This window comes from Temnothorax longispinosus, chromosome 9 (genome assembly GCF_030848805.1).
Source record: "Temnothorax longispinosus isolate EJ_2023e chromosome 9, Tlon_JGU_v1, whole genome shotgun sequence".
NCBI classification, from domain to species: domain Eukaryota; kingdom Metazoa; phylum Arthropoda; class Insecta; order Hymenoptera; family Formicidae; genus Temnothorax; species Temnothorax longispinosus.
Window position 1 is genome coordinate 7,133,046 of NC_092366.1, and position 26,355 is coordinate 7,159,400.

At 43.3% G+C, this 26,355-nt stretch overlaps 1 protein-coding gene across 1 annotated transcript in view; it reads left to right on the plus strand.

The window, feature by feature from the left end:
• The window catches only part of LOC139819352 (uncharacterized), a 37,088-nt gene that overhangs the window by 844 nt on the left and 9,889 nt on the right, over positions 1-26,355 (plus strand). Inside the window, exon 2 of the mRNA XM_071788622.1 lies at positions 15,275-17,313. Within this exon, the coding sequence (XP_071644723.1) occupies positions 16,253-17,313 (1,061 nt within the window). The 5' untranslated portion in view covers positions 15,275-16,252. The remainder of the gene's footprint in view (positions 1-15,274; positions 17,314-26,355) is intronic.

Genomic DNA, 26,355 nt, shown 5'->3' on the forward strand with positions numbered 1-26,355 from the left:
CTCCGACAGGCGAGCGGGGCCAGCGGGGCGAGCCCTTTCGCTGCGCTCCTCTCTTTCTTTCTTTCTTCTTCGACATTTCTACCCGCCCGCCCGCCGTCTCTTTCCTTCCCGAGAGAGCGCACGTTTTCGATTCCTTTCGCCAAATTGCCGCGAATAGACGCGGAGCCTCGCGCGGACGCGCGAAAATCTCTCACACACTGCCTCTCTTCCCATCTCTTTCTCCGTTTCTCTCGCTCGCTCGCTCTCGCTCGCCTCGCTCCGCTCCGCTTCGTTCTCCGTCTCTCTCAGCGCGTCTCGAGTTCTCCTCTCGGCACACCGAAACCGGTATAATTTCGGTGGGCTCAGACTTCTGTACCGTAGATGCACGAGCACGAACTCCGTCTAGGTCCTGCCGCGCGTTTTCCCTTTTTTTTTTCCTCTCTTATTGTTTCTTTATTCGGCCGAGATCTGTCACGCTTCCCGCATTCCGCGCATTCGTCGGGCCGAAACGTCACAAACGTCCGCCGTCCCGCGAACGTGAGACGCGAGGCGGCGAGAGACGACGAGAATATTCCGTTAGCGCGCGAACACGCGGCGGTGTGACAGCGTCTCGCTGATCAGCGCGGCTCTCAGGCTCTCCACGCACAGGACATCGCGGACGTCGCGGACCGGGGAAGCCGGTTTTTGCGTCGATCGATTCTTATTGAGAAATTTATTAATGGACGCTCCGTTAGCGCCTTCAAATCCTCGAAGCGTTCGAACGAAGAGGAGGCACGGCGACGCGACGCAACGACCGCGGCGCGTTTACGCGCCGAAATCGTACCGTGGCCCCGGACCCCGCGCCCCGACTTTCGGCCGACTCCAAATTCGGGAAATAACTCGCGTCGATTACCAGCAATATCTGGTACTGACAATGAGCGAACCTTGGCCTCTTGGCGCGCTTGGATTATATTATATACTAGCGACACGGCACTCGCACGTGTCGCAAGTATGTATACTCGGTGATCGATTTAATTGGGCGCGGTCGGGCTTTCGAGCAGCGTTGGAAATAATTAACTGGCTATTGTAATTATATCCTGCTTCTTCTGTTATATTCCATTCGAAATCTTGAGAGATAGTTTTCTTCTTACTTAAAATAAACAGGATTCTCTTTTTGAATGGGAACGCTTTTAAACGAACGTGACATGAAAGATTTTATTATTACACGGTACGCTGATTGAGAACAACTATCTTATATTTGAGATACAATATCTGTAACAAAGTTAAAAGTTAGAAAACACGTACAGAAACAGATGCTTTCTCAATGCTGATTGAGCTCTATTTCGTTCAAATCAGAAGCAAAATTACATTGGTGTGATTGCTACCGCGTTTTTTTACTATCGCATTCGTACGTGATTTCTGCACACTCAGACCGATGGCCCAGTTTAAAACGTAGTATAATTGAAGGCATCCTATTTCTGGTGGGATGCATTTTTAGATCGTCAAGCTGCTCCGAAAAATCAGACGGTCGATACTCACTTTGCGCGCCGATATAATTTCCACAGCTCATTTCGCATTGACGATAATTACGTTGACATCGATTTCAGAAATAAAACGATGTAAGTTATATAAAATAACAGCAGAAAGTAGACAGTCTCGATTCATGCCGCGCGGCAGTCCACGAACTTCGAGCTATCTTGAAACTAAGATAAATTCACAAGATAGCGTGGCTCCTAGTCATATACAATTGACAAAATAAAACAAGAGGAAATATAGGACGTAATAATGAGGTCACGAACGAGCGAGATTAGTCCGTGCCTTACGTCACCGTCCACGGCCCGCGCCGTAAAGAGTTCATATGCCGTTTCTGTCATTTCGCATTCACGCCGAACGTTACTTACACGACCTATTTTTCCCTCGATCGAACAGACACGCGACGTGTGTCTCGACCACGTGGTGCCTCTCCCTCTTCGTTATTATTACTATCGTTATTAGACAAACAGACCATTCGTTTATCTTGGAACGCGCTGCACTCCGCGAGGATGCCATGCACGCGCATCGCGAAATCAATTTGGAGAAGCGGAAATAAACTTTTTTATTTTATCTATCTCACGTTTCGTTCAATTTTTATTGCGTCGATCCCAAGTCGGAAGAACGCGCGCATTGTCAGCGGTTCGAGCCCCGATGAAGAGAATATGAGCGCCAAGGTTTGTGGGGAAGGCTCCGGAATTCAAGGTCGCATTATTAAGGAGCATGCCGAGACGGGTTTACGGATTTGTCGTTTACACGGAGCGGACACGGTCCGCTCGCGCAGCAGCGGGCCTACGTTAAAGTTGGAAAATAGCGAAAGCCGAGTTTGCCTCGCCGGAGTTTAAGCGTGAAATTCGTGGAATTTATTTGGCTTTTATACCCGTGCTCGCGCGCGCCAATGCCAATGCCGACAATGACGCGCGCGTGTTTAATCGCGATAACAGGCGCGCAATCTGCAGGTCCGCGGCAGGTGTGTCGTACCAACGGCAGGAATGCACTCCCGAGGACATTTGAGGCTTCTTTTTCTCCTTTTTCGAGGAACAGATATCTGTTCTTTCTTAAGAGCCTCTGTTTTCACATTCGCCCTTTTTCCAAAGTTATTATAATTTAAATGTGTTTACGCGTTTGAAATAATATTTTAAACATATACATTAAAAATGTTTTTAACAGAGATTTTTAGAATAAAAATGTTAAGTCCACTTTGATAGTAAAATTTATTTTTTTAAATACCATAAAAGAGGATCGTTTACATAAAATATTATAAAATAGTACAAGCCATAAAACACATAAAACACAAAAAATACAAGCACGTAAAATATAAGTAAAAGTTGTAGTGAATTTTGTGAAATAGTATATTGTATAACTAGCGGGAAAAGTGGTCGATTCTGAATGAGTGTGAATTTGGCTTCTCGCTTCGCTCGTGCGACCATCATACTCATTTGGGTTTGATCACTCTTCCCACGAGTTGTTCATACTATTTTTTCTAACAAGAGCGTGAAACAGGCCGCTTTTCGCGCTTGTTTTACAATTTCATTTCTCCACTAGTTGAGAAATGGCTCCATTTTTCAACGCTTACGTCATCATTGCGAAATGGATCGTTTTGCTCACTCAAAACAAGCGCGAAAAGCGGCCCATTTCACGCTTGCGTTAGGAAAAAGATATTTCATTGCTGAAAGTATCTCTCACTTTGGAGCGCTTTTTCTTTGCAGCGTTACACGACAAAATCTATCTCTCTCTGGAAATCTGGCATTTTCGAATTTTTAAATACGTGAGTAGCATACGCAAATTGAGCCTCATACGTGCATAAAGATGATCCCTCGTAAGTGTGTGGGACGTGTGTGTGAAGCTAGCGTCTCATTTTGCGGAAACTCACAAATTATTGAGAGTTCTGACTTCCTTTTCAATAGTTCTAGAGTTCCTGCTAGTTTAAACAAATAGTTCTGGCTTTTAAAGCCAAAAAACGCGTGTGTGTGAAGCTAGCGTCTCATTTTGCGGAAACTCACAAATTATTGAGAGTTCTGACTTCCTTTTCAATAGTTCTAGAGTTCCTGCTAGTTTAAACAAATAGTTCTGGCTTTTAAAGCCAAAAAACGCGTCAGTACAAACTGAGACGCTAGGTTCACGCAGCGTCTCACTTTGTCCTACACAAGTTCCACTACTGTATCTCATCAGATTTTGCGAGATCTATAGTTCTATAACAGTTCTATAAAGAGTTCTGCCATATAAAAGCAAAAAATTAATTATAAGGTACTAAAAAAAATTACAATGTAACGAGTATACCGAGTTGAGACGCCAGTTGAAATCTCGGAGTTCCGATTTATGTAAAATATTTTTCGAGTAGTTCTGAGCATATTGAAGCATTTGTTAAAGAGTTTCGAGCGTTAGAATATTTGTGTTATATTTTAAAAAATTAATATTAACCGAAAAGTAATCATGACGGAAAACGATGAAACGCTAAGCGAAATCTCGGAGTTCCGGTTTATATAAAATATTTTTCGAGTAGTTCTGAACATATAGAAGCATTTTCCAAAGAGTTCCGGGCATTGGCATTGTTGTATAATTTGTAAATAAATTAATAACACTCGAAAGTCAGGAATTTATCGAAAATAGGTGAGACGCTGGCCGTATTTCGACAGTTCTGCGAGTTTTATTATAATTTTCGTACAGTTCTGAACGTGTTCTAACGTTTTCTAAAGAGTTCTGGCGATAAACATTATTTAATCATTTTTTAAATAATTTTTATCGCCCGAGAAAGACGCATTTACGGGTATATTAGTGAGACGCTGTAGGAAATCTCGGAGTTCTGGCTTATATAAAATATTTTTCGTATAGTTCTGAACATATAAAAGCAATTTCTAAACAGTTCCGGGCGTTGGCAATGTTGTAAAATTTTTAAATAAATTAATAACGCTCGAAAGTCAGAAATTCATCGAAAATAGGTGAGACGCTGGCCGTATTTCGACAGTTCTGCGAGTTTTATTATAATTTTCGTACAGTTCTGAACGTGTTCTAACGTTTTCTAAAGAGTTCTGGCGATAAACATTATTTACTCATTTTTTAAATAATTTTTATCGCCCGAGAAAGACGCATTTACGGGTATATGGGTGAGACGCTGTAGGAAATCTCGGAGTTCTGGCTTATATAAAATATTTTTCGTATAGTTCTGAACATATAAAAGCAATTTCTAAAGAGTTCCGGGCGTTGGCAATGTTGTAAAATTTTTAAATAAATTAATAACGCTCGAAAGTCAGGAATTTATCGAAAATAGGTGAGACGCTGGCCGTATTTCGACAGTTCTGCGAGTTTTATTATAATTTTCGTACAGTTCTGAACGTGTTCTAACGTTTTCAAAAGAGTTCTGGCGATAAACATTATTTAATCATTTTTTAAATAATTTTTATCGCCCGAGAAAGACGCATTACGGGTATATGGGTGAGACGCTGTAGGAAATCTCGGAGTTCTGGCTTATATAAAATATTTTTCGTTTAGTTCTGAACATATAAAAGCAATTTCTAAAGAGTTCCGGGCGTTGGCAATGTTGTAAAATTTTTAAATAAATTAATAACGCTCGAAAGTCAGAAATTTATCGAAAATAGGTGAGACGCTGGCCGTATTTCGACAGTTCTGTTTTCGAGTTTTATTATAATTTTCGTACAGTTCTGAACGTGTTCTAACGTTTTCTAAAGAGTTCTGGCGATAAACATTATTTAATCATTTTTTAAATAATTTTTATCGCCCGAGAAAGACGCATTTACGGGTATATGGGTGAGACGCTGTAGGAAATCTCGGAGTTCTGGCTTATATAAAATATTTTTCGTTTAGTTCTGAACATATAGAAGCATTTTCCAAAGAGTTCCGGGCATTGGCATTGTTGTATAATTTGTAAATAAATTAATAACACTCGAAAGTCAGGAATTCATCGAAAATAGGTGAGACGCTAGCCGTATTTCGACAGTTCTGCGAATCTCACCTATTTTCGATAAATTCCTGACTTTCGAGCGTTATTAATTTATTTAAAAATTTTACAACATTGCCACCGCCCGGAACTCTTTAGAAATTGCTTTTATATGTTCAGAACTAAACGAAAAATATTTTATATAAGCCAGAACTCCGAGATTTCCTACAACGTCTCACCCATATACCCGTAAATGCGTCTTTCTCGGGCGATAAAAATTATTTAAAAAATGATTAAATAATGTTTATCGCCAGAACTCTTTAGAAAACGTTAGAACACGTTCAGAACTGTACGAAAATTATAATAAAACTCGCAGAACTGTCGAAATACGGCCAGCGTCTCACCTATTTTCGATGAATTCCTGACTTTCGAGTGTTATTAATTTATTTACAAATTATACAACAATGCCAATGCCCGGAACTCTTTGGAAAATGCTTCTATATGTTCAGAACTACTCGAAAAATATTTTATATAAACCGGAACTCCGAGATTTCGCTTAGCGTTTCATCGTTTTCCGTCATGATTACTTTTCGGTTAATATTAATTTTTTAAAATATAACACAAATATTCTAACGCTCGGAACTCTTTAACAAATGCTTCAATATGCTCAGAACTACTCGAAAAATATTTTACATAAATCGGAACTCCGAGATTTCAACTGGCGTCTCAACTCGGTATACTCGTTACATTGTAATTTTTTTTAGTACCTTATAATTAATTTTTTTGCTTTTATATGGCAGAACTCTTTATAGAACTGTTATAGAACTATAGATCTCGTAAAATCTGATGAGATACAGTAGTGGAACTTGTGTAGGACAAAGTGAGACGCTGCGTGAACCTAGCGTCTCAGTTTGTACTGACGCGTTTTTTGGCTTTAAAAGCCAGAACTATTTGTTTAAACTAGCAGGAACTCTAGAACTATTGAAAAGGAAGTCAGAACTCTCAATAATTTGTGAGTTTCCGCAAAATGAGACGCTAGCTTCACACACACGTGTGGGACGGTAACACGATACTTTGTCCTAAGCTTGTCGATCAGGGTGGCGACGATATCCTGCGAGGATAAGGAGGAGGAAACACCAGTATATCCCGTTCTGTGTTGCGATCCGATTTGTGGGCACTCATTGTCAGCTTTTTTAGCTCTCCGCTTCGGGAATATGAGACGCGCGCGTTTCAGCTTTAATATCCGCGTGTTCTGGCCTCTCTTACCTCCTTCTCCTCCTCCTCCTCCGGGCCTCCATCCTACGGGGAACGTCAAACCTCAGAGATTTTCCCCGCAAAGTGGCAACGTGTGGCATCGTATTCACGCGTTAACCGCAACGACTCGTTTCCTCGTCTCTTTCTTGACTGGCGGTATCGACGGCGGCGGCGATAATTCTATCTCCTCGTGTAAATCACATATTAACACACTTCGCAAGCAGGATCGCGTGCACGCGCGAAAGGAGCAAGAATCGCGCGTAAAGCCGACAATTACGAGCAACATTTTGCGCGGGGGAGTTTCAAACGGTTTTGGCGAGGATACGTAATAATATGATATATAAATCTACGATAAAAATAGATAAATGCAGATTTCAAGTAAATACAGCTTTAGCTCGGGAATCGACGAAGAGGAGAGCTAGCGAATCGTAGTAAGCAAGAATTTACGTTCCTGAGATTTGGATAAAAAAATCTTCTTTGGACGCTTTTAGTTATTATTCATTCTACGTATCGTGAATTTTTATTTATCACGCAATTAGAATTAACCGCGCGGATTTTGCGTTTTGTGTTGTTTTTTTTTCTTTTTTGAACGACTCCCGCCGGGGTGTTTGTGTTGTAACACATTTTAAACGTTGGCGTGAGGCCAAATTGCGCGCGGCTTTAAGCCGCACACCATGGAATTATCTTCCCGGCGTGTGCGGTCGCACGGTATGTCGTTTTGCAATTTTCTCTCCTTTCTCACAATTCTTCTTTGCGTTCTCTCTTTACCTTTGCCCGATCCTGTGGCCGGCGCGTCGCTCTCCTCCTCACTCGTACTTTCTCATCTCCCGAAGCAGCCGCATCCGTTCGAAAACGGATTCGCGATTTTCTCTACGAGATAGTGATAGAGATAGAACCGGCTCTATTAATGTCAACTGCGACGCTAATAGCAGTTAATTAAAATGTCCATCACTGTCCATATTGTAATTCGAGTTGTAATTAGTAGTAGGAGTCAATAAATCGATTAAACTGCGGTAGAGATTAAGGATCGACGATAATGACACATCGCGCAAAGATATATGCTTCTTCATGATTTTATCTTATTAGATATTTTTTATACGCAGAATGCGACGAGAGGGAAAAGTTGTCATTTATTTTCCACACACCAAGGTATAAGTAATTCGTCAAAATACCTTTATTCTTAACCGCGCAGCGTTCGTTTCGAAATGATCTCGATACCGCGACGTTTTCGTCAAAGAAATACCGACTTAGGGAATCATTATATAATGGTAATTAAAAGAATATCTGACAGTTTTGAAACCACTTGTCCAATCTCCTGAGTTTAATCTTCTGGGATTGTCGGATGAGCATGCAAAGATAAGAACGGAGTACGCACGATAGTTTTGTGTGCGTAAAAGATACGCTAATTCCTGTCTAATGAAGCCAGCTGAATGGCCGCCGGTTTTTACGCGCGCCGCTCGTTTTTCGAGCTACCTTGTGCACCCAAATTCCTCAGGCAGTTTCCGCCTCGTCTCTCGAGGAATGACATGCCGTTCATTCGTGATCCACCGCGTAGTCTATCAAGCCCTGGCCTGCCTACCTGCCTCTTCCACCTGTTTTCTCGAGAGCGACACGACCCGCCAGCAGGTATAACAGCGAACTCGGATCGCTCTTCGTTACACGCGATTCCGCGAAACAGCGGTGGATAGAGCAAAACCGTCACGGACACCGTCGCTGGTCAGCAGCGCGGAGAGAAAAAAGGAGGAAGGAAGGAAGGAAGGAAGATAGATAGAAGAAGAGGAGCCGAGGATCTCGTCAACGCGGAGTAGTGACTCTCTGTAAATGATTGAGAGCGCTCGTCGAGCGTTTCTTGTGTGCCATAATGCAAGCAAGAGCGATCGCGGCCATCATCAGAGAGAGGCAGAGAGGCAGTGAGAGGAAGAGAGAGAGGCGAAGAAGACAGAGAGGAAGCTGGCCATAGACAGGCAAGACAGAGAAAGTCAGGCAGGCAGAGAGACGACGCGGCATCGGGACGAAATAAGGAGAGAGAAACGAGAAACGGGCAGGCGGGAAGGGCCCGTTGCGAGGCCCTAGCCGCGTCCATTCAGCAGGCACCTGCCACGTTAAATTCAGTGGGTCCGGGCGCGTATGTGTAGGGTCGGTCCGCGTCGGGAAGAGCGAGGAGTACAAACGCGCACAGGGCGGAAGGGTATGAGAGTATACGGGTAGGTAAAGGAGCGGCGGAAGAGGGGGTGAACGCAGTGAGAGGGAAGAGGTTGGACCTACGGTCGCGGCGAAGAAGGAAAGAGGAAGAAGAAGATGAAGAAGAAGAAGAAGGGCCCCTCTCGGTATATACATCTCTCTTACATCACTGCGCTCTCACATCGTTCCTCTAACCATATAGCGGCCGCGGCGGTCCAACGGAAGAAAAAAAGAAAAGATATCACGCCGATAGCATAACCCCTTCCTAACCCTTTCAGCCCCCCCTTCTCTTTCGCTTGCTCCTTTATAGGGCCCCGTTGCGCTCGTTATACGAACACTATCCTTGTCTCGTCGACGCGAGGCCTCTTCTCCCTTTCCTCGGGTCCCCTCTTTCTTCTTTCTTTCTCTCTCTCTCTTTCCCACCCTTCCTCTTTTTTTTTTTCGTTCCCTTGCGATTCGCCACGTCGATCCCTTCAGCCGCCCTTACATCCCTTCGTTCTTTTCTCCCGAAGTTGCAGGCATGCGAGCCAACTGTACCTTGCAACTGTTATCTAGGCAACGACCTTGCCTTCTCCTCTCTTTCTCTCTCTTTCTCCTTCTCCTTCTCTCCCTTCTTCTCTTTCTCTTTTTCTTGCCCTCTCGTCGCCACGTCGAGGCCCGAGTCCACGACTGGACCTCGGTGTACGTACGTACGGTACGTACGTACATACACTGGCACTGGCGCGAGGCGCAAGTTCATCGGTCCGCGGTCGGAAAATCATTGACCTTGGCGCGGATCTAGCCGCACTGGATGATCTGTCTCCCTCCCTCTTTCGCCGGTGGCTATTTACGCCGATCGTCCGTTACGTGAAAACGGAAATGTTCCAAGTGTTGCTCCATACTTACTGCAGCGTCAATTCATCCGTGATGCTGCACGATAATATTGAACGATCGAGGGTTAAAACACGTTTGTTTTTGCAACGTTGCACAGCGTGCAACGAAACTGGATGTTGAAACTGGTATGATTTTACGACGCGTATATGTGTCTAGATATATGATTCTCTTTTAGTTTGTTGAAATTTGATAAATCAAAAGACTAATATTGAATGACTTCTTCAAGAAACACTTTTTTTCGAATTTAGGGAGTCCTGTATTTGATTTTTTGAAAGAAGAATCGTTCTCGTAACGCTCACGATAATTCCAACGAGTTCGCCCTTAAAGGACAATGAAAATAAATTTCGGGAACGACGACATGTTACGAGCGTATTTATGGTGCCCCCTCGCGCGTCGGTAATTTAAGCACTTGGCCCATACAAGATACACGGTCATTAGGTGTTCTGAAAGAAACCTGTCTGTAAAGGCCAGATTCCATCGGCTCTCCAATCAGAAATATTAGACGTCGCCTTGTGGATTGCGTTATAACGTTATGGCGACACGTCTTCCGGGAATCACATTGCCATACGCTAGGAGATCATTAAACGCGACTCCGCAAGTCTTTGCGAGATGTATCAAGTAGCGCCTGAATATATCCCATATTTTTAGATTTATAGAAGTGAAAATTGTAAGTAAGAAGCAAGGAGTTGGTATACAAAAATATACCATCCATCGTAAAGAAACATCGTTAATTTTATTGAGAACATAGATAAAGTAATTTGGGAAATTTGCAAACGCGAATGAATGTGTGTTCGATCCGCGCGAGTTAAAGCGAAAGCAACATTATGAATATTTACCTACAAATTCGAACAAATATTGAGATTGTCGGTTATATTAACTGATTGATAACGGAAGTTTGAAAATAATCTGCAAGCGTTAAATAAATGGCGTCATAATTCGATTGTACATTAAGTGAAATAGAAATACACGCGTATTTCTATTTCCTTAAAGGGATCCCTTTGAGGGATCTATTTATCTCGTAAATATCGATCGCCGGATGCGATACTGCCAGGAGAGCCGGTCGCCGGTCGTCGGCCGCGAACGCCGACGGGAAATAAAAAGGAGGAAAACGAAGCCGCGACCGCGATGGAAGACGACGAAGTCGTGAAATTGGATAAGAACGGTGCGCATAGGACTTCGGTCGTACCCGGGGAAACCTCACACGCGCACGTAATCCCATAATTTCGCTGACCGCGCCGCGAGCGCTGAAACAATATCTCGCGAAGTCTGCAAGTGAAACACTGACAAAATACTAAATTAATTTAATTAATTCCTAATTTTCTAGGAAACACATTCTGTGTTGTAATGATATATTTTTATGCTTTTATATAAATATTTTTTTACGAAATTGATTCTTCCAGTTGAGCCTTCCAGAAAATAAAATGTCAACTCCATAAAATACAAAGTAGACAAAGATGGAATTATAAACTAATCACGTATGATACCAAAATTAAAAAATTAAAAATGAAGTCGATCGGTGTGTTTGATGGTCTCTAAGTGGTTCAACTCTTTACCAACATTGGTTACATTTTTTTTTATTGCCGGATGTTTCTGCTAAGGTTTTACTGAAATATTTGTTTTATGTAAGATGGAGTTTGATAGAAATTTGATGTTAGATTGCCCAACGAGATTGATTCAACGTTGAAAGTTGAAAGGCGTCTATAATCAATACAGGAACTTGCAAGCTAGTAATCAATGCGACGCGAATGTCCATTCCGGTTTTAGAAATGTTCGCTACCCGAGCGAAACGATGGGAATGACGATTAATGATGTCAATGGCATCGTGTCGATAATACCCTGGTTGCCGCTAATAAGCGACTTCCTCAAACCGCGCTTCTCTCTGTTTCCATGCAAATCACGCGACCGCAAATAAACACGCGACGCACGAGTCAGAGAACTTAAATACATCTCGTATTAGTCTAGCGATCCGCGCCGCGCAGCTGGAGTCCGTACGTCGTTTCTACTTTGTACAATCACGAACGACGAATGTCTTTACCGATTATCTCGATGTGTCCACCGATTAATGCTTTGGCGATGAATAAGTAATCAATTTACCAAGCAAATGAGCACGTCGAATAATGTATAATAACCATTGCAGCTCTCGACGTAAGAATAATGATAGATACGCTCTTGATGAAGAAGTCTCATCATGTAATAAAAATAAAAGATAAGAGTCGCGGAAAAAACTATTAAATTATTATAATGTTGCAATAGTAGTCTTAGCTAAAAGAAATGAGTCAACGTTTGCTTTTCGGAATTCGTCGTTCATATATGGCTTGTTCTATATTTAAAAGAGTACTAAGAGGATTCTTAGAAATTTAGCTTATTGCGTTAAGAAAGAGCTAGGAGATAGATCAATTTTAAGAGCGTAAAAGTAGCAACGTGTTAGTGGAATTTGAAAGGAGTAAGAGTCAAATATCAAAAATACGAAATCGTTTTCTGTGATTCTGCAGACCGTTATTTTGTCAAAATTCGACATTGCGCGCGTTTTTCGTGAGTATGTTTTACCGGAATCCCACTCATCACGTGCGCAGTTATCGATGCGACGGCGATGCGCTTTCTGCCGTGAACGGCAGGCTGGACGTCCGGAATGCGAGCGGAACCCGTTTCTATGAGTCAAGCCTGACTATTGACAACGGAAAGAGAGAGAGAGAGAGAGAGAGAGAGAGAGAGAGAGAGAGAGAGAGAGAGAGAGAGAGAGAGAGAGAGGTGCCCGCGGCCCACGATAGCCGATCTTGCGGTTCTGGATCGCAGCACGCGATCCGGGATCCGGCGTGTATCGTGCGGCGGCAAAGGATATAAGAGAAAGAGAGGGGAGGAATTTGCGGGATCGAATCATGTTACGCCACGAAGATTGCCTTCGATAAGGACTCAGGATACCGTGACGACGAGGTGCACGTAGGATCACATTTTAACGCGTAATTGGTTCACGAACGACGAATAACGCTGATTTTATACGTACGGACAGAGCTGTTTCTTTTACAACTAGGATAACGTACGCTTGGCCTCTTATACATTCTGTGTCGGACAATGAGCACAATGAAAGAGAGTAAAACGACTAATTGTCATGTATACTTGAGTTAGAACAAAGTGAAAGAAAGCTTCCAAGTAGATTGTCCGAAGATAATGCAACATAGAGGGCAATGGAAAGTTTGACGAAAAGTAACTATTTTTTATAATTTTATTGCTTCGTAAAAACGACTTATGTTAAAGGTAAAAAAAATGTTTAAACGAACACGAGGAATTTGATCGCGTTATTTTACACATCCGTGCTTTAAGTTGCGATAATGATTCTGGACTTGGTTTATTATTTACATTCTTCGGCAGCGACCTGGATTTGTGCTGTTGGCGTATGCCGACTCGTAAAATAAGACAATACGGAATAAATACATATCTTCATAAGCGGTTTTCGTAATACACGTAGTTGGAGCGCGTAAACTTCTCGATCGGAAAATAGCGTCGATCTTTCGGCGCGAATGACCGAAACGCGACGCAGTTCTGACATCGCGAAAAAGAAAATTGTAAACGGAAGCAAGTAACGGTATCGCGAAAAGATGCGGGAACCAAACAAATCGATCGTGTCCTTCATATTCGCGTTTCGGAAAGTAATTCTCTTCTATTCTCCAGATATTTCGAAATTATTCGTCTCGGAGAGGCGTGACGTAGTGAATACGAAAATATTTTTTATTTTTACGAGCAAGGTGGAAATAAAAATCACCCCGTAAACATGTTTTTTATGCGACACGTAGGCGTTGCGGTTCCGAGTTACAATCGAGTTCATCGATCCGGAATGAGTCTCTTCATGGTTCTCGGTAATGGCATGTTCAATAAAGTATACATACCGACCATTTAATCGTTGTGTTGCATGAAATGGATTGACATGACAATATAAGTCTTTTTTTCTTTCACGTTAATATTCTTTTTTTCTTCGTTTACTTAACACATATCCGAACATATCGATATTCGTGAAGAGAAAACTACAGTTATTATGTTAACGAAATATATATATATATATATATGTGACGATTAAATTTTAAATTAAAATTTTAATAATATAAAACTCTTGAGTTGTGAACATTAGTTTAAATCAAGAGAAATTATTCAAAATAGATCCAAAATTATTTGTTAAATATTTAATTGCCTTCAATATGCAATAATTAAAAAATTATTTTCGCGTGGTTCCGACATTCTACAATTCCGACATTAAGAGAATTATCTCTCAAAATACACGAGAGAATTTCTAATCGCAATTACATTCTAAATGACTCTATATATGCATGCCGTTAGGTAAGCAAAGAGACGAGCTCGCGTGACCCGCTCGTGCCGAGTGAGAGGAAATGTATGAACAACGAGCTCCTCCCCCCTCCTCCCACCCCTTTCCCTCCGAAGAGGCTGTGTACGGTCGTATAGAAAGTGATAATAACGCGAGCACACGATAAATGAAGTATCGACGCGATTGTCCCACGAGAATCACCAGACACCGCTAGATCGATCGGTTTTCCCTCGCGACTCGCTTATCTCGCGCGATTGCGGGCAATTTGTCTTCGGATTCTTCGCGTCGCAATCAGATATATGCCTCGCAACTCGCAACCGCATACCACATCGCAACGCGACTTTTCCGTGAGCGCGTGCAGCCGTGTGCGAGCCGTTAAAGGTCATCGTCTGCCCGCTAAGTGTTACGCGTACCATCGTGCGATCTTTCTAATTACGCCGCTCGTGTCCTCGGCCTCTCGGGGCTCCTGATCCCCGACAATATAAATCGACACACGGTTTTTGTTTGAGTTCTATATACGAAACATGCAAAACTTTGCACGTAACAAACTTTTTTTCAGCAATAGAAAGGATTTTGAACATGTAAATATCTCTAACTATATATCACCAAAAATGCTCCAGAAATAATGAAAGAGCTGATTGTTCAAAATCGCGAAGAAGTTGAAACAAAGTTGGAATTACAAAACAAGCATTAAGCGCCGAAGAGCTTTTACGCTTTGATTGAGAAACGCAAAAACCACGATGATAATTTTGATTCCAGAATCTTTTCACGTTACATTCTGTGTTAGTAGAAACGGTCGCGCTTTAAAGCGCTCCGTCACGATGCAAGCGGCCTGCGATCCGTTGAAACGAAGCTATTCTCTTCTCATTCGTATTTGAGAGAGATGCAGTGTCACCTACTTTACTTCTTGCCTCTCTGTAATGTATAACAATCCTTTTTACAATTTCCATTCAGTATTCAGTCGATACCTTTAATCTGGCTTCGGCTGAGTATAACCGTAGTATTTACTTCCTCATCGAGGCTATATAAAATTCTTTAAATTCCGTCCTGTTTGACTGACCGCGTATTTGACCATTTGACCAACCGCATATTTCGGCTTGCGCGAAGCCTCCGATATACCGAGAGGGGAAGAGAGAAGGCCGTTTTCTTCGTTGCCGCGCCGCGCCGGATAGATTATACCCCGTATCTATCCTTTTTACGGTCAGACTATTCCGGCCGACAGCGGAGAGTGAACAGTCAGTCCATTAATTATTTTCTCCGACCTGTTCCAGAGGCACCGCCGGCACCATCTCGGAAGCCATGCCGGCTGACGAGCTCGTGCGTACCCGACGAGAAGACGGTGGTAGAAAACCGAGCTTGCAGCCGCCTTAACGTACCGATTGACCGATCGCATCGTCGTTGATAAAGAAAAAGAAGAAGACGAAGGAAAGAGGTCCCTCGCAGATCGACCCGATCATGCCCTTAGCGAACCCGTTCCGCTGCCCGTTGTCGTCGCATAGTTCCACGCTGTGAACCCGATATGTGAGAGAGTCGCCGCCGCCGTCTGGTGGAGGCCGTCGCCATGGTGAAGCAACTGGTGTGCAGCAACTCGCTGAGTCCGGGAACGTAACGCTCAAATAAGCCTTGGTTTACGCATATTCCTTCTAGCTTTAAGGAACTACGTGCGGTCGAGGAACGAACGAGAGATATCTCCAACTTGAAAACCGGCAAACAATGCCTTTACATATTCACGTAGGAATTACGATAGAAAAGGTCCGATAAATTTAAGGAGCAATTTATTTTATTACGAGGATTTTAGAGTGACAAAGATAAAATTATAAACTTGAAACTTTCGAAATTGATAAATTGGATATTAATTCGCGATGGACGTAGTGTAGCTCGGAAGCTTAGAGAGAAATTTAATTGCGTGTGGAACATTCATGTAGTGTGAAGAGAGAAGTGACATTCAACGCGAAGAATCTAGATTGAAGAGAATTGAACTTAATGTGTTGTGTGTTATGTGCTATGCGTTATGTGTGAAGCTTGACAATTAGTTTTATAAAACGTTCAACGTGATGAAGAAAGAAGTGACGTCCTCTGATATAACGAGTCTAGTCTGAGGAAGGTCAAAGTTAACATCTACGTGCTATGACACGGTGGATTCGGTGCAATTTAGTATTCTCTTCCGTCACGAGGTCGCCATGTGAGGATCACCGTATCAGGAGAAAAGAGAAGAAGCCTCACTCCGCGTGACACCAGCGTGTCGAGTAATGCTGAAGCACATTCTGACGGGGCAGCCGTCGTCAACGGGCTCCAGGCATCATCACAATGATTATCAGACGAGTTCGGGCTCGTTGCACGGCGGGCACGTCCATCATCACTTGCACAACAGTTCGCTGCATCAGGATCAGCAGCAGCAGCAACAGCCACAGCCGCAGCAACAACAGTCACAGCAGCAGCAGCAGCAACATCATCATCATCACCACTACACCGGAAGCGCTGGGACACGCGGCGGCGTTCCCGGGCATCGCGGTAACAACGGCGGAGTCGACGTGTACGATTCCGTGGCGAGACCGACGGCGGTGTCGAACGTGCACCAATCGGCGACGACTCCCTCGTCGACGCACCGGCATCCGCTGAACCATTCTCAGCTGAGCGTCAACAACCTGTCGCAACGCCTGAATCATTCGCACGCACTCAACGTGTCAACTCTATCGACCTCCAAGCACTCGGTCAATAGCGTTAGCCCGGTTGGCGGCGTCAATGGGAACAACGGTGGCGGTAACAACAATAATAACATTCATAACGTCTCAGCGAGTCAGTTGGGCCATACCGTGATCTCGCAGACGAGCGTCCTGCATCAGGACAGGCCGAAGGCGAATGGCGGCTTCGACATTTCCAGGTTGTCGCGATTGCCGAGCCAGACCACGCCGTCACCCGCGCCTGCTACAACTGCGCTTCCTGTCGTGGCTGGCCAAGTGGCCAGTGGGCCGACGGTGATACCCCTCAACGCTTCCTGGTCTTCATCCCTGTCCAGAAATCTCCATCGGAGTGACGAGGCTGGTGTGAAGGAGATGTTGACGAGCCTCGGATTGCTCTGTCTGGTATCCCTACTTCTAGCTCTGCTCTCGGTCATCTTCTTGTTGAAGATCTCGCCGCTCACGGTCACGTCCAACAGTCTTATCAGCCCGGAGGAGTTTGTGATCGTGTACGAGGTCACCCTGGCGCTGTGCGCCCTCGCCCTGTCCCTCAATCTCTGTTGCCTGCTGGTCTGCGCCATACAGTTCCTTTTCGCGGTGAAGCTCGTTAAAACCTCGTACCAGGGCCACCGGTAAGTCGCTCATAATCGTTTCCTTTTTTCGATATTTGTGTCTCGAAAATTATCACTAAAATTAGAATTAGAATTATCGCTTTCTCTGTTATCATCGTGAGCTAATACCTCGACATTTTGATATCTCGAAATCGTAAAAAGTAAAAGGCTTTAATAAGGCTCAGAAATGATTCTGGCTGTTGACGGGTTTATCGCGGAACCAGCGGCCCGATGACTAATGAACGACATGAAAAGGACCGATACGAGGCCGATGCGCCAGCCTTGACACGTTGGAATCTAGTTCAATTATTTTTAAGCTCTAATGGGGACTGCGCGACTTCGTACGGGTAAGTCGAGATTCGCAATTAATTAACGTGGTAAGAAGACGATATTCTCTGCGCATTCAACGGCAGTTAACCGATTCAGAACGATCGGCGCGCAATAACGCCCCGTCGTCGCTCTGTTGTGATGACCTCTGGGCCCAACACGACGTTACGAAACCATTTAAAGACCGGTTCACACTTGTGTCGTGTAGTTCAGAGATTGTAAATTGCAGGATCAAGGTCTCCCCATTTATTTTATATAGATATTAACTGTTTATTAATTATTTACGAAGAATATTGGGCGATTGTTTTTTTTTTAATACGTAATTATTAAAAATTTTATTTATATTTTTATTATTTATAATTATCTGTGAATTTGTTTATTCGGATTTGAGCTATTCATTAAAAAATAAAATAGAAAACTGACCACTAGCTAGAATTCATTTAGCTATTCTTGATTTGAAGATTTAAACGCTTCAAATAATCTAAGACACAAAGAACACCAAGAAATCTTTGCAGACTCGAATATCGAACAAATTTTAATGTACAATGATTAAAAAATCCATATGTCTGAGAAACCTAATGTTTCAAGTGCTAATTAAACATCTAGAAAAATAGGCGACTAAAATAAGCGTGCAAAAAATTTCATTCTGCAACAGCCTGCGAACTTTGTATGCGCAATAATAACTCGGTAATTACACAGGAAGCGATGTGACTCACATGTAATAGGATCTAATAGAGGATATATACCGAGTCCCTCGTTCAAAAAGAATTCTTCCCGCGGGATCGAGGGAAGCGATTTACGCGAATCGAGGTCGTTCGCGGGTGTTCTCCGTTCCTCCTCGTGTGATCTCACGTCGCCGATCAAGATCGTCCTCACGCGTCGGGATGGAATGGGTTCCCAGTCATCCATGCGTGCCCCATCCGTGCCCCGTCCGTGTACGCACTCGAATGTACACGGGTGGATCTCGTATCCAACGTACGGGGATCGTCGGCGCCCCAACAAGATATATCAGTGTCTTACCGTGCGAGTGTTTCTTCTCACGGAGAGAGGCGCAAAAATTCACCTTCGCGTTCACGCACATGTGTGTGTGTGTGTGTGTGTGAGTTTTTTTGTATGCATGTGTACCCACGCGAAATTGCACCCGAGTAGAATCAGAGCGAAACGCAGACGCGGTAGATCGCGATGTCGCGCCACCCCGAAATTATCCTCGTTAAAGAAATGTGTTGATGCCATCGCTCTCGGGGTGATCTCTCCCGAACCGTGACTTCTTTTCCTAAAATGCAATATCGGACATGAGTAACTGTAGGTTGTTGGTGTTGTATAACAAACACTTCATAGAGGAGAATGTAAAAATACGATAGAAAAGGAACATCTGATAGACGACAAGTTTCATGTTTTTTTCTTAAAGAATGTAGAAAGTTCATTAATAATAATAACATTATTAAAAATCTGTTACCGAAAATTAGCGTTAATAATATTAATTACTGAACATTTAAAACTATAACGTGTTTTATTTAACTGATGCTTGCAATACATTTTTTGTTACCTGATATGTTTACATTATATCTGTATCCATGTTCATATTTTATCGCGATATTCGAAAGAAAATATTCACTTTAGAAATTATTCAGCAATCGAATCTTACACTCTAATGATCTTTCGATTCGGTTAGGTTCTTATTTGAGTTTCGATTTTCAGGCTCTTTGCTTTTGATCTTATTGTTTTTTCGTTGATCTGTTCGCGAGAAAGTTTGCGCGATGTTCTGATGGGGCGAACTATCAGAAATGTAGTGTACATGGTAATAGAGTGCGTAGAGCTCATTTCGCCGCGGCGGAAAAGGACGAGGAAATCCCGAGTTGGTAGAGTAGGTAGATGGCCGTTAATGACCGCCTTGAGAATGAATAAGGAAAACAAAAAGAGTACACAGGAACGCACAGGGTAGCTTCCTCTTGTTTCTCTCGCGGTTTCTGTCCACGGTAGGGTATCGCGCTTTCCACTGTTAGAAATTTCCAACTAGACTGGCACGAAACGCGATTAATATCTCTTTTTTCTCCCGAGCGCTCTCGACTTGGGCATGATTCACACTGAATATAAAGATCCAGAAAATACATTGAATTAACGCATCCACGACAAGTTAGAATAGTCAATATTTGTGAATTGTCTCAAGTATTTTATCAAGTTAACATAGTAGAGGCTCTCTTTTTGCCTTCTTTTCCATCGTCGATCCTCCCTTTACCACCTTTTCGATCTTTTTATTTTTCATTTCTGGAGTGTATCTAGAGAGAGATTGTATGCTACAAAGGCGACTATAAAACCTAAAAGTTTCAAAGGAAATCTCAACCAAGACGGAAATTCTTCGGATAATTCTGACGGAACGATTGGGATCTTCCCCGAAAATATTTGCATACTAACAGACATAAATAGTTTGTAGGAGTACGAAACCTGTTTTAATTGAGTTTCTTTATCAATAGCTAAATCTAAAATCTTTATTAGTTTAATTTTTTCCAACAAGGAAGTACATACATAATATATGATGTAAATATTTTTAATATATATAGTACAATAAATATTAGAAAGTCGTTATCTTTGTAAAAAATATATAAATTTTAGAGTATTACAATATTGGAAAGTTACTTCGTTCTTAATTATTTAATTGCTTTATTTTCTTTAAAAATGTAAATTATAAAATGTAAAATATAAAAACTCTTCGAGATTTGAAGAATATTTTCAATCGAATCTATTCCGTGAATCAATCTTATGTGTGTATATTTATTGCAAAATATATAGGAAAGACACTTTTTTTTATCGTTATGGTATAACATATATGCGATATTAAAAGTCCTGAAAGTTTTGAGTTTTCTTGGATTAGTGAACGGCAGACACAGGCAGACAGGCAGAAGACGCGGACGGAAGACTGATAAGGTGCAGCGACGCTTGTATGCCATGCATAATAAACTGAATGTAGGTGACGGGTTAACGGCTTCTTTCTAAACAGTGTTCTGTGCCAACTGATAAGTGCAACGATCGATCAGAGCACATGCTATTTTTGTCTTGCGCTATCACGAAACCTTATAGCCGTATAGCCCTGCCTCTATGCCTCTATATGCTTCGTGAAAGAATAATCAACTGCAGCTCTCGAATATAGGTGAATACGAATTCATAAACAACACTCGGACGCAACACAAATTTTTTTTTTTTCAATTTTTTACTACAACGAAGGAAGATCGGAAAACGAGATTAGCATAATTTAACTAAAGTCTAATTAGCATAGCACGAGGCATAGCATTGTGATTCTTTTAATAATCTATATTTACACATAAATTTAATATCACGTAAATTCGATACTGAATATACGCTACTGAAATTATAGATAAAATTCATTTAGACAGTGAGACATGAAATAAATTTCAAGAGTTAAAATTTGTTAAATATTTTATTCATATTTTTATCTGCACTTTAATTTCATCATGTTCGTACATTTTTCGTACGTTATAAAAATCTAACGTATGCTATCTTGATTAACGAGCGTTCGGAATTAGCTCTAGTCTCCGAGTTTGGTTTTCATCATTCACAGTGTAAATGGTTTGGTTGTGAGACCCACCGAGAAATCTGAGCTCGGCTGCTGAACAAACATCAAACAGACATCGATATGGAATGTTCCTGCTGTAAAATTAACCGAGTTTGATATGCCAATTCGATCAAAGCGAACGTTTGCTATCTGCATCTTTGGGCTATATTTGCTAGCGTTAATAGAAATAAGTATTATTAAAGTCTTACGTCACACATTTTCAGTGAATTCATTTAATTTCAATAGCATATTCATTGAATTTAGAAATTAAGAAATAAATCCGGTTATTATTAATTGCTAAACATGTCACTTTAACGAAATTGTTCAGAAGGTATTTTGATAATTTAGGTCACAGAAATAAAAAATGTAGTAGAATTTATTGCTCTTATTTGAATTATAAGCTAATTTTTTTTCATCGCGTGTTAAGAAATTTCTTTGCATGCGGAATAAGAACGATGACCTACAGATATAAAATAACGTAGGAGAGATTGTTGCTCGAAATACAAGGGCTTTATCCGCGAGTAGCCTCAGAGTTTTCAGCGAAGACTAAATAAAATTTGTTCGAGGTCGTCGAAATTGAGATGCCAGCTCGGTTCTCTCTATGTTCTTTCTCTTTTTCTTTCTCGCGCGCGCGCGTGCGTTAGTCACGGCGTAAGTACGTCAACTTCGAAAGAGGCCCCGAAAATCTGCGTACAGATGGCTGGAATACGAATGACGGAGCGGGAACCTTTCTGAGAATCTGTTCGCAAACGCGCTCCTCCACCTTCACTGGCATTCCTCGCGCGACGTTCGCGCGCGTCGCCGATGGCGTATCGGATGCTGGATCGCGAGGATTCGTTCGCCGTTCGGGAAATCTTATCTGCGCCGGCAAGAACATCCTTTACGCACATGTATTATGCGGCTCGCTCTGATTCCCTCGGTTCCCTGGGACGGCGCGGCGCGTCTGGCTTATGTCCCGTCAGCTTATATGCGTCTTCGACATAAGCCGTCTCCGGGTTTTAACGTCAGCGTGCACGTTAGCCAGCAGCGCGCGCGCGGCAGTGTTATCGGGCCTCTCTCAAGTACTACTACTTGGCATTCCACGCCCTCGGATCTCTGGATCCCGTCTTATCGTGCCTCGTCCCCGGCCGCTCTTCTCGCTGGAGATATCCTCGCGAGTTTAGGAGCACATACGAGGAGGCGGGGAATAAATTTGGCGGCGCAGGAGAAGTCGCGAGTACCTCTGTACCCGAGAAGCGGAGAGGAGCCAGGCCTGGAACGATCGGCTTTGACATATTTATTAAATCGTTGCATGTCAAGTGTCGTTTTACGCCTTTCTCAATGACTCTCAAGCAATACCCCCAAGACTCGAAATATACGCGATTGAAAAACTTCTGTCACACACGTTCTTTACTTTTCTCTCCAGGCAAAAGGCCATTTACATAATCTTATTTTTTTACCAAACGTGCATGGGAAATATAAAAGTGAGAACGCGAGAAGAGCAGCAAAAATAAGAAATACGTTTTCGACTTTTTAATTCCCGATGAGGCATCCGGATTATGCCAGACCGCGTGATTTTGATCTTCGTATAGGCTTCCAAACAGCTTTCGAACCTGCGCGCTTCTGCTTCTGAGAACTTTCCTCTCCGAAATACCGGTGAACACATACATTTCGCGTTCAAACACTTGACGAGATACGTGCCGTTTACCCACAATATCTTGGCAAAACACGGCACATCGAGGAGCGATTATTCGCACCATCAGCACCGTCCAAGTGGCGTGCCTTTGGTATTACACTCGAGTTAAATAATGCGGTCCGACGCAGTCTCGGATGGAAAGAGCCCGATCGCGAATAAAATATCTTAATTGCGTTACACTTTAACGAAATCGTCTTTCTTGTATTAATACAGGCATTTCGAGCATACGATGTTGCTTACATTTTCGCGATAAGTCACATCTTATGTATTTTCTCATAATAACCGTAAAGAATCGCCCTGGTTGTCGTCACGGTATTGACCAGCGATAATATTTCTCGTTTAAAAACCGATCGATCAGCCGTGGCTGATTCGTCGCGTCGGGCGTACAACAAGGGAACAAGGTGATCTTCTCGTTCGTCAACAGGCTACAAAGATTGGCGGGTATCGCGGCAAGTGATGGCGACAAGCGATCGGTCACGCTGTCACTTCGGTGTGTCGTAGAGCTGACAATACTCGCATTGCCCGCGCGACGAGATGGTGCCGGGATGCCTGGTGCGAACAGCCGAACAGGTGCAACACAGAGGTGAGGTGGACCGGGAGACCGTAACGGTTGTCGTCCCGGCACAAAGCCGCGGCGAGGGCACCCTCAATTTCGTTCGAGGGTCCCGGGCCCCCGGGCCCCCGTCGTTAAGTCCCTTCTTCCCGGTATCGGGCCGGCACCAAGGAGATAGGAAATTCCGCGGGCACGTTGGGACGCCTTCGGTGAACTTTTTTTTCGACCGCGACACGGATTACAGACACCTGTCGGCACAGGAGGATGCAAGAAGCGTGGATCGGGAGGTGGTGAAGGAAGGAAGGGCGGCGGGAACGGAGGGAGGAAGGATCGCGGTTGTAAAGCGAGCGCGCGTGCGTATGATCCATCATCCGCGACGACGGAGCCGTGTGATCAGCGTATGATCCATCATCTGGTAACCACTCGCATCCGCGACCACGGCGAATGCCGATGCTGCGAAGCTATGCGGATGTACCCGGCCGATGATCATACGCCATGCACGACCGTACGAGATCTACTTACAATTAGAGCCAGAACGATAATCGAGTTTTGCGTTCGTAATCGACAAAAGCAACTTTATTTCAGTATTGGCAAATGGGTGCGCGATGCTCGCAAGTTCTGGAGGGACGACTTGCTTAGAACGAAGAAAACGTTTCTTTAAATACGTTTGCGTGATACTGTCTGCACGAATGTGCAGCTCCGTGCAATCGTACATCACGGTACCGCAATTTTCATGCGACGCGCACAAAATGGCTCTAATTAAATTACACAGGGCGCGAATCCGGGCACGATGTCGCACGGTGTTCGCGGAGATTGGAGTAACGGCACGCGGTTATAGCTGGTTATAGCTCCGACGTCGACGCGACGGTTCCGCGGGCGGCTTCCGTGCCCGGGGAGACCGGAAGTGAAGCGCGGAGCGGCTGCAACAGCCACGACGCGACGCTCCGCACCGTCGCGTCGCTCGGTCACGTGGTCACGTGGTCCGCGGCGAACCGTATAAAGACAACGAGGAAGGGCCCGATGATCGCGGCGACACGCTTGCGTGCACGTGTGTACGTTGCGCCGAGTCATTCCACGGAATACGCGCACGAACGCGTATCGGGGCTCGGGGCCCTGATTGGGTGCCACGCTCTCGTAACAACGCTCCACAAGTTTAACCGTTTCGCAACACTCGCAACAGATTACACGCGCGCCTCTTCCTGTAACAGCGAGCTTCGCGCGCGCGTGTCACGTTCACGCACGCACACACACGCGTGTGCGTGAAGGCGCATGGTTCACTTGAAGAGATGATCGTTCCACGGACCGGGAACAGCTCGCCTCCGCGAGAAACTAGACTGTGAGTATAAGTTCGACGCATCTATTCCTCGGGGGGACTACAAGAACTTGAGATTTGCCGTATTTTATTTTATTATTATACGTTTGCATGTTTTACGTTACGTTGCATGTTGTACGTCTTTATACCTCGAGATGAATCCAGGCCAAACTAGTTAGAACGAACGATTAAGAGCAAACATTTACAGGTAAATATGGACAAATGTGGCGAGCCTTTTGCCTTTAACGTGCCGAAAAGTATAATATATTTGATTTAAGGTAGTCGTCTCGTCAGGGCATGTATTAGATAAAGTTTTCGATTTCGGATTTTATATCAAATTATATGATCAGCTTTGCAGTCGATTTTTTCTGTGGCTCCTTACCGACTATTTACTCTAGAAAATCGATCTCGAAAATCACAAATTTTGCATTACTTCATACAGAAAAGAAGGCTCTATCACGGTTTCAATCACATATTTTCGTATTTGTCGATTAGATGAAGTGAGAAAAAAACATTGCTTTTTGTACATTAGATTTCGAAGAATCCGATGCAACCATAAAATATATAGGTTACCGGAGATTTCGCTGCTAATTTTTTAGTTTATTTTAGTGAAAATGCGGTAATCGAGCAGACATTTTTTGGTCGAGGTGAGGTTGGGAAGACTTGGCAACGCCGCTGGCTAATCACTGTAGTTGCAGGTTATGGGGCTCGTCTTTCTTAGCCGAATTGGATAGTGATTGACACCCCTGTCATGCGTTTTGAAACCCTTTCTGAGTAATTGTCAAAATTCAATCGAAAAGGAGATGTAACCTCACTTGTAACCTTTCTCGACGACTCGCATGATCAGCTGATCAAAACGGAGTCAAATGAGAAAAATCACATAATTTGGAAAAAGTAACATACTTTGTCACGTATGAAATTTTACACCATAATTCATAAAATTATTTTTCCCTTAGCAAAAATTGCCTGAAATATATTTCTGAACGTGAAAACCTACAAACAGTCACATGACTAGCACGTAGCGAGACGCCTACCTTAAATCGACGCTATTTACGTTTAATTATTAAAGCAAGTTCGTCTATTTATGTTTGTTTGTGTTCTCTGTTTGATCTGGACTCTATGCCTTTACGACACAGACATCCATGTGTGTACGTTGGTGAAATCATCTAAAACTTGTTTGTTTTGTGTACGAAAATATATTCGGTCGTCAGAAACGGATCTCTTTGTTGTTATCAATAGAGCATTACGTTCACCGCGACCAGCGAGAATCACCTCGAAGCAGAGAGCGAGATTCCCACTCTAGAACGACATTCTCCGACTTGTTCAGCTCCGGCAATGAATGTAGCGGGCACACGTGGACACTGAAACATGATTTTCTGCGCGGTCATTAAGCTGTGCCGCACCGCGCCGCGGCCGGTCGCTGACTTTCCGGCGGTCGCGCTTAATTAATAAATCTCACCGCTTTATAAATATCAACCGGATCCGCGGATATTTTGGTCCCGGGGGTGAATGTCGGGTCAATGTTTCCGACGATTCACGCGCTCGCGCGGGGGCGAATTCCCGGAAATGATCTATACGTGATTGATCGTATTGGGAGGAAGCGCTAATTGCCGAAGATGGGAAGTCTT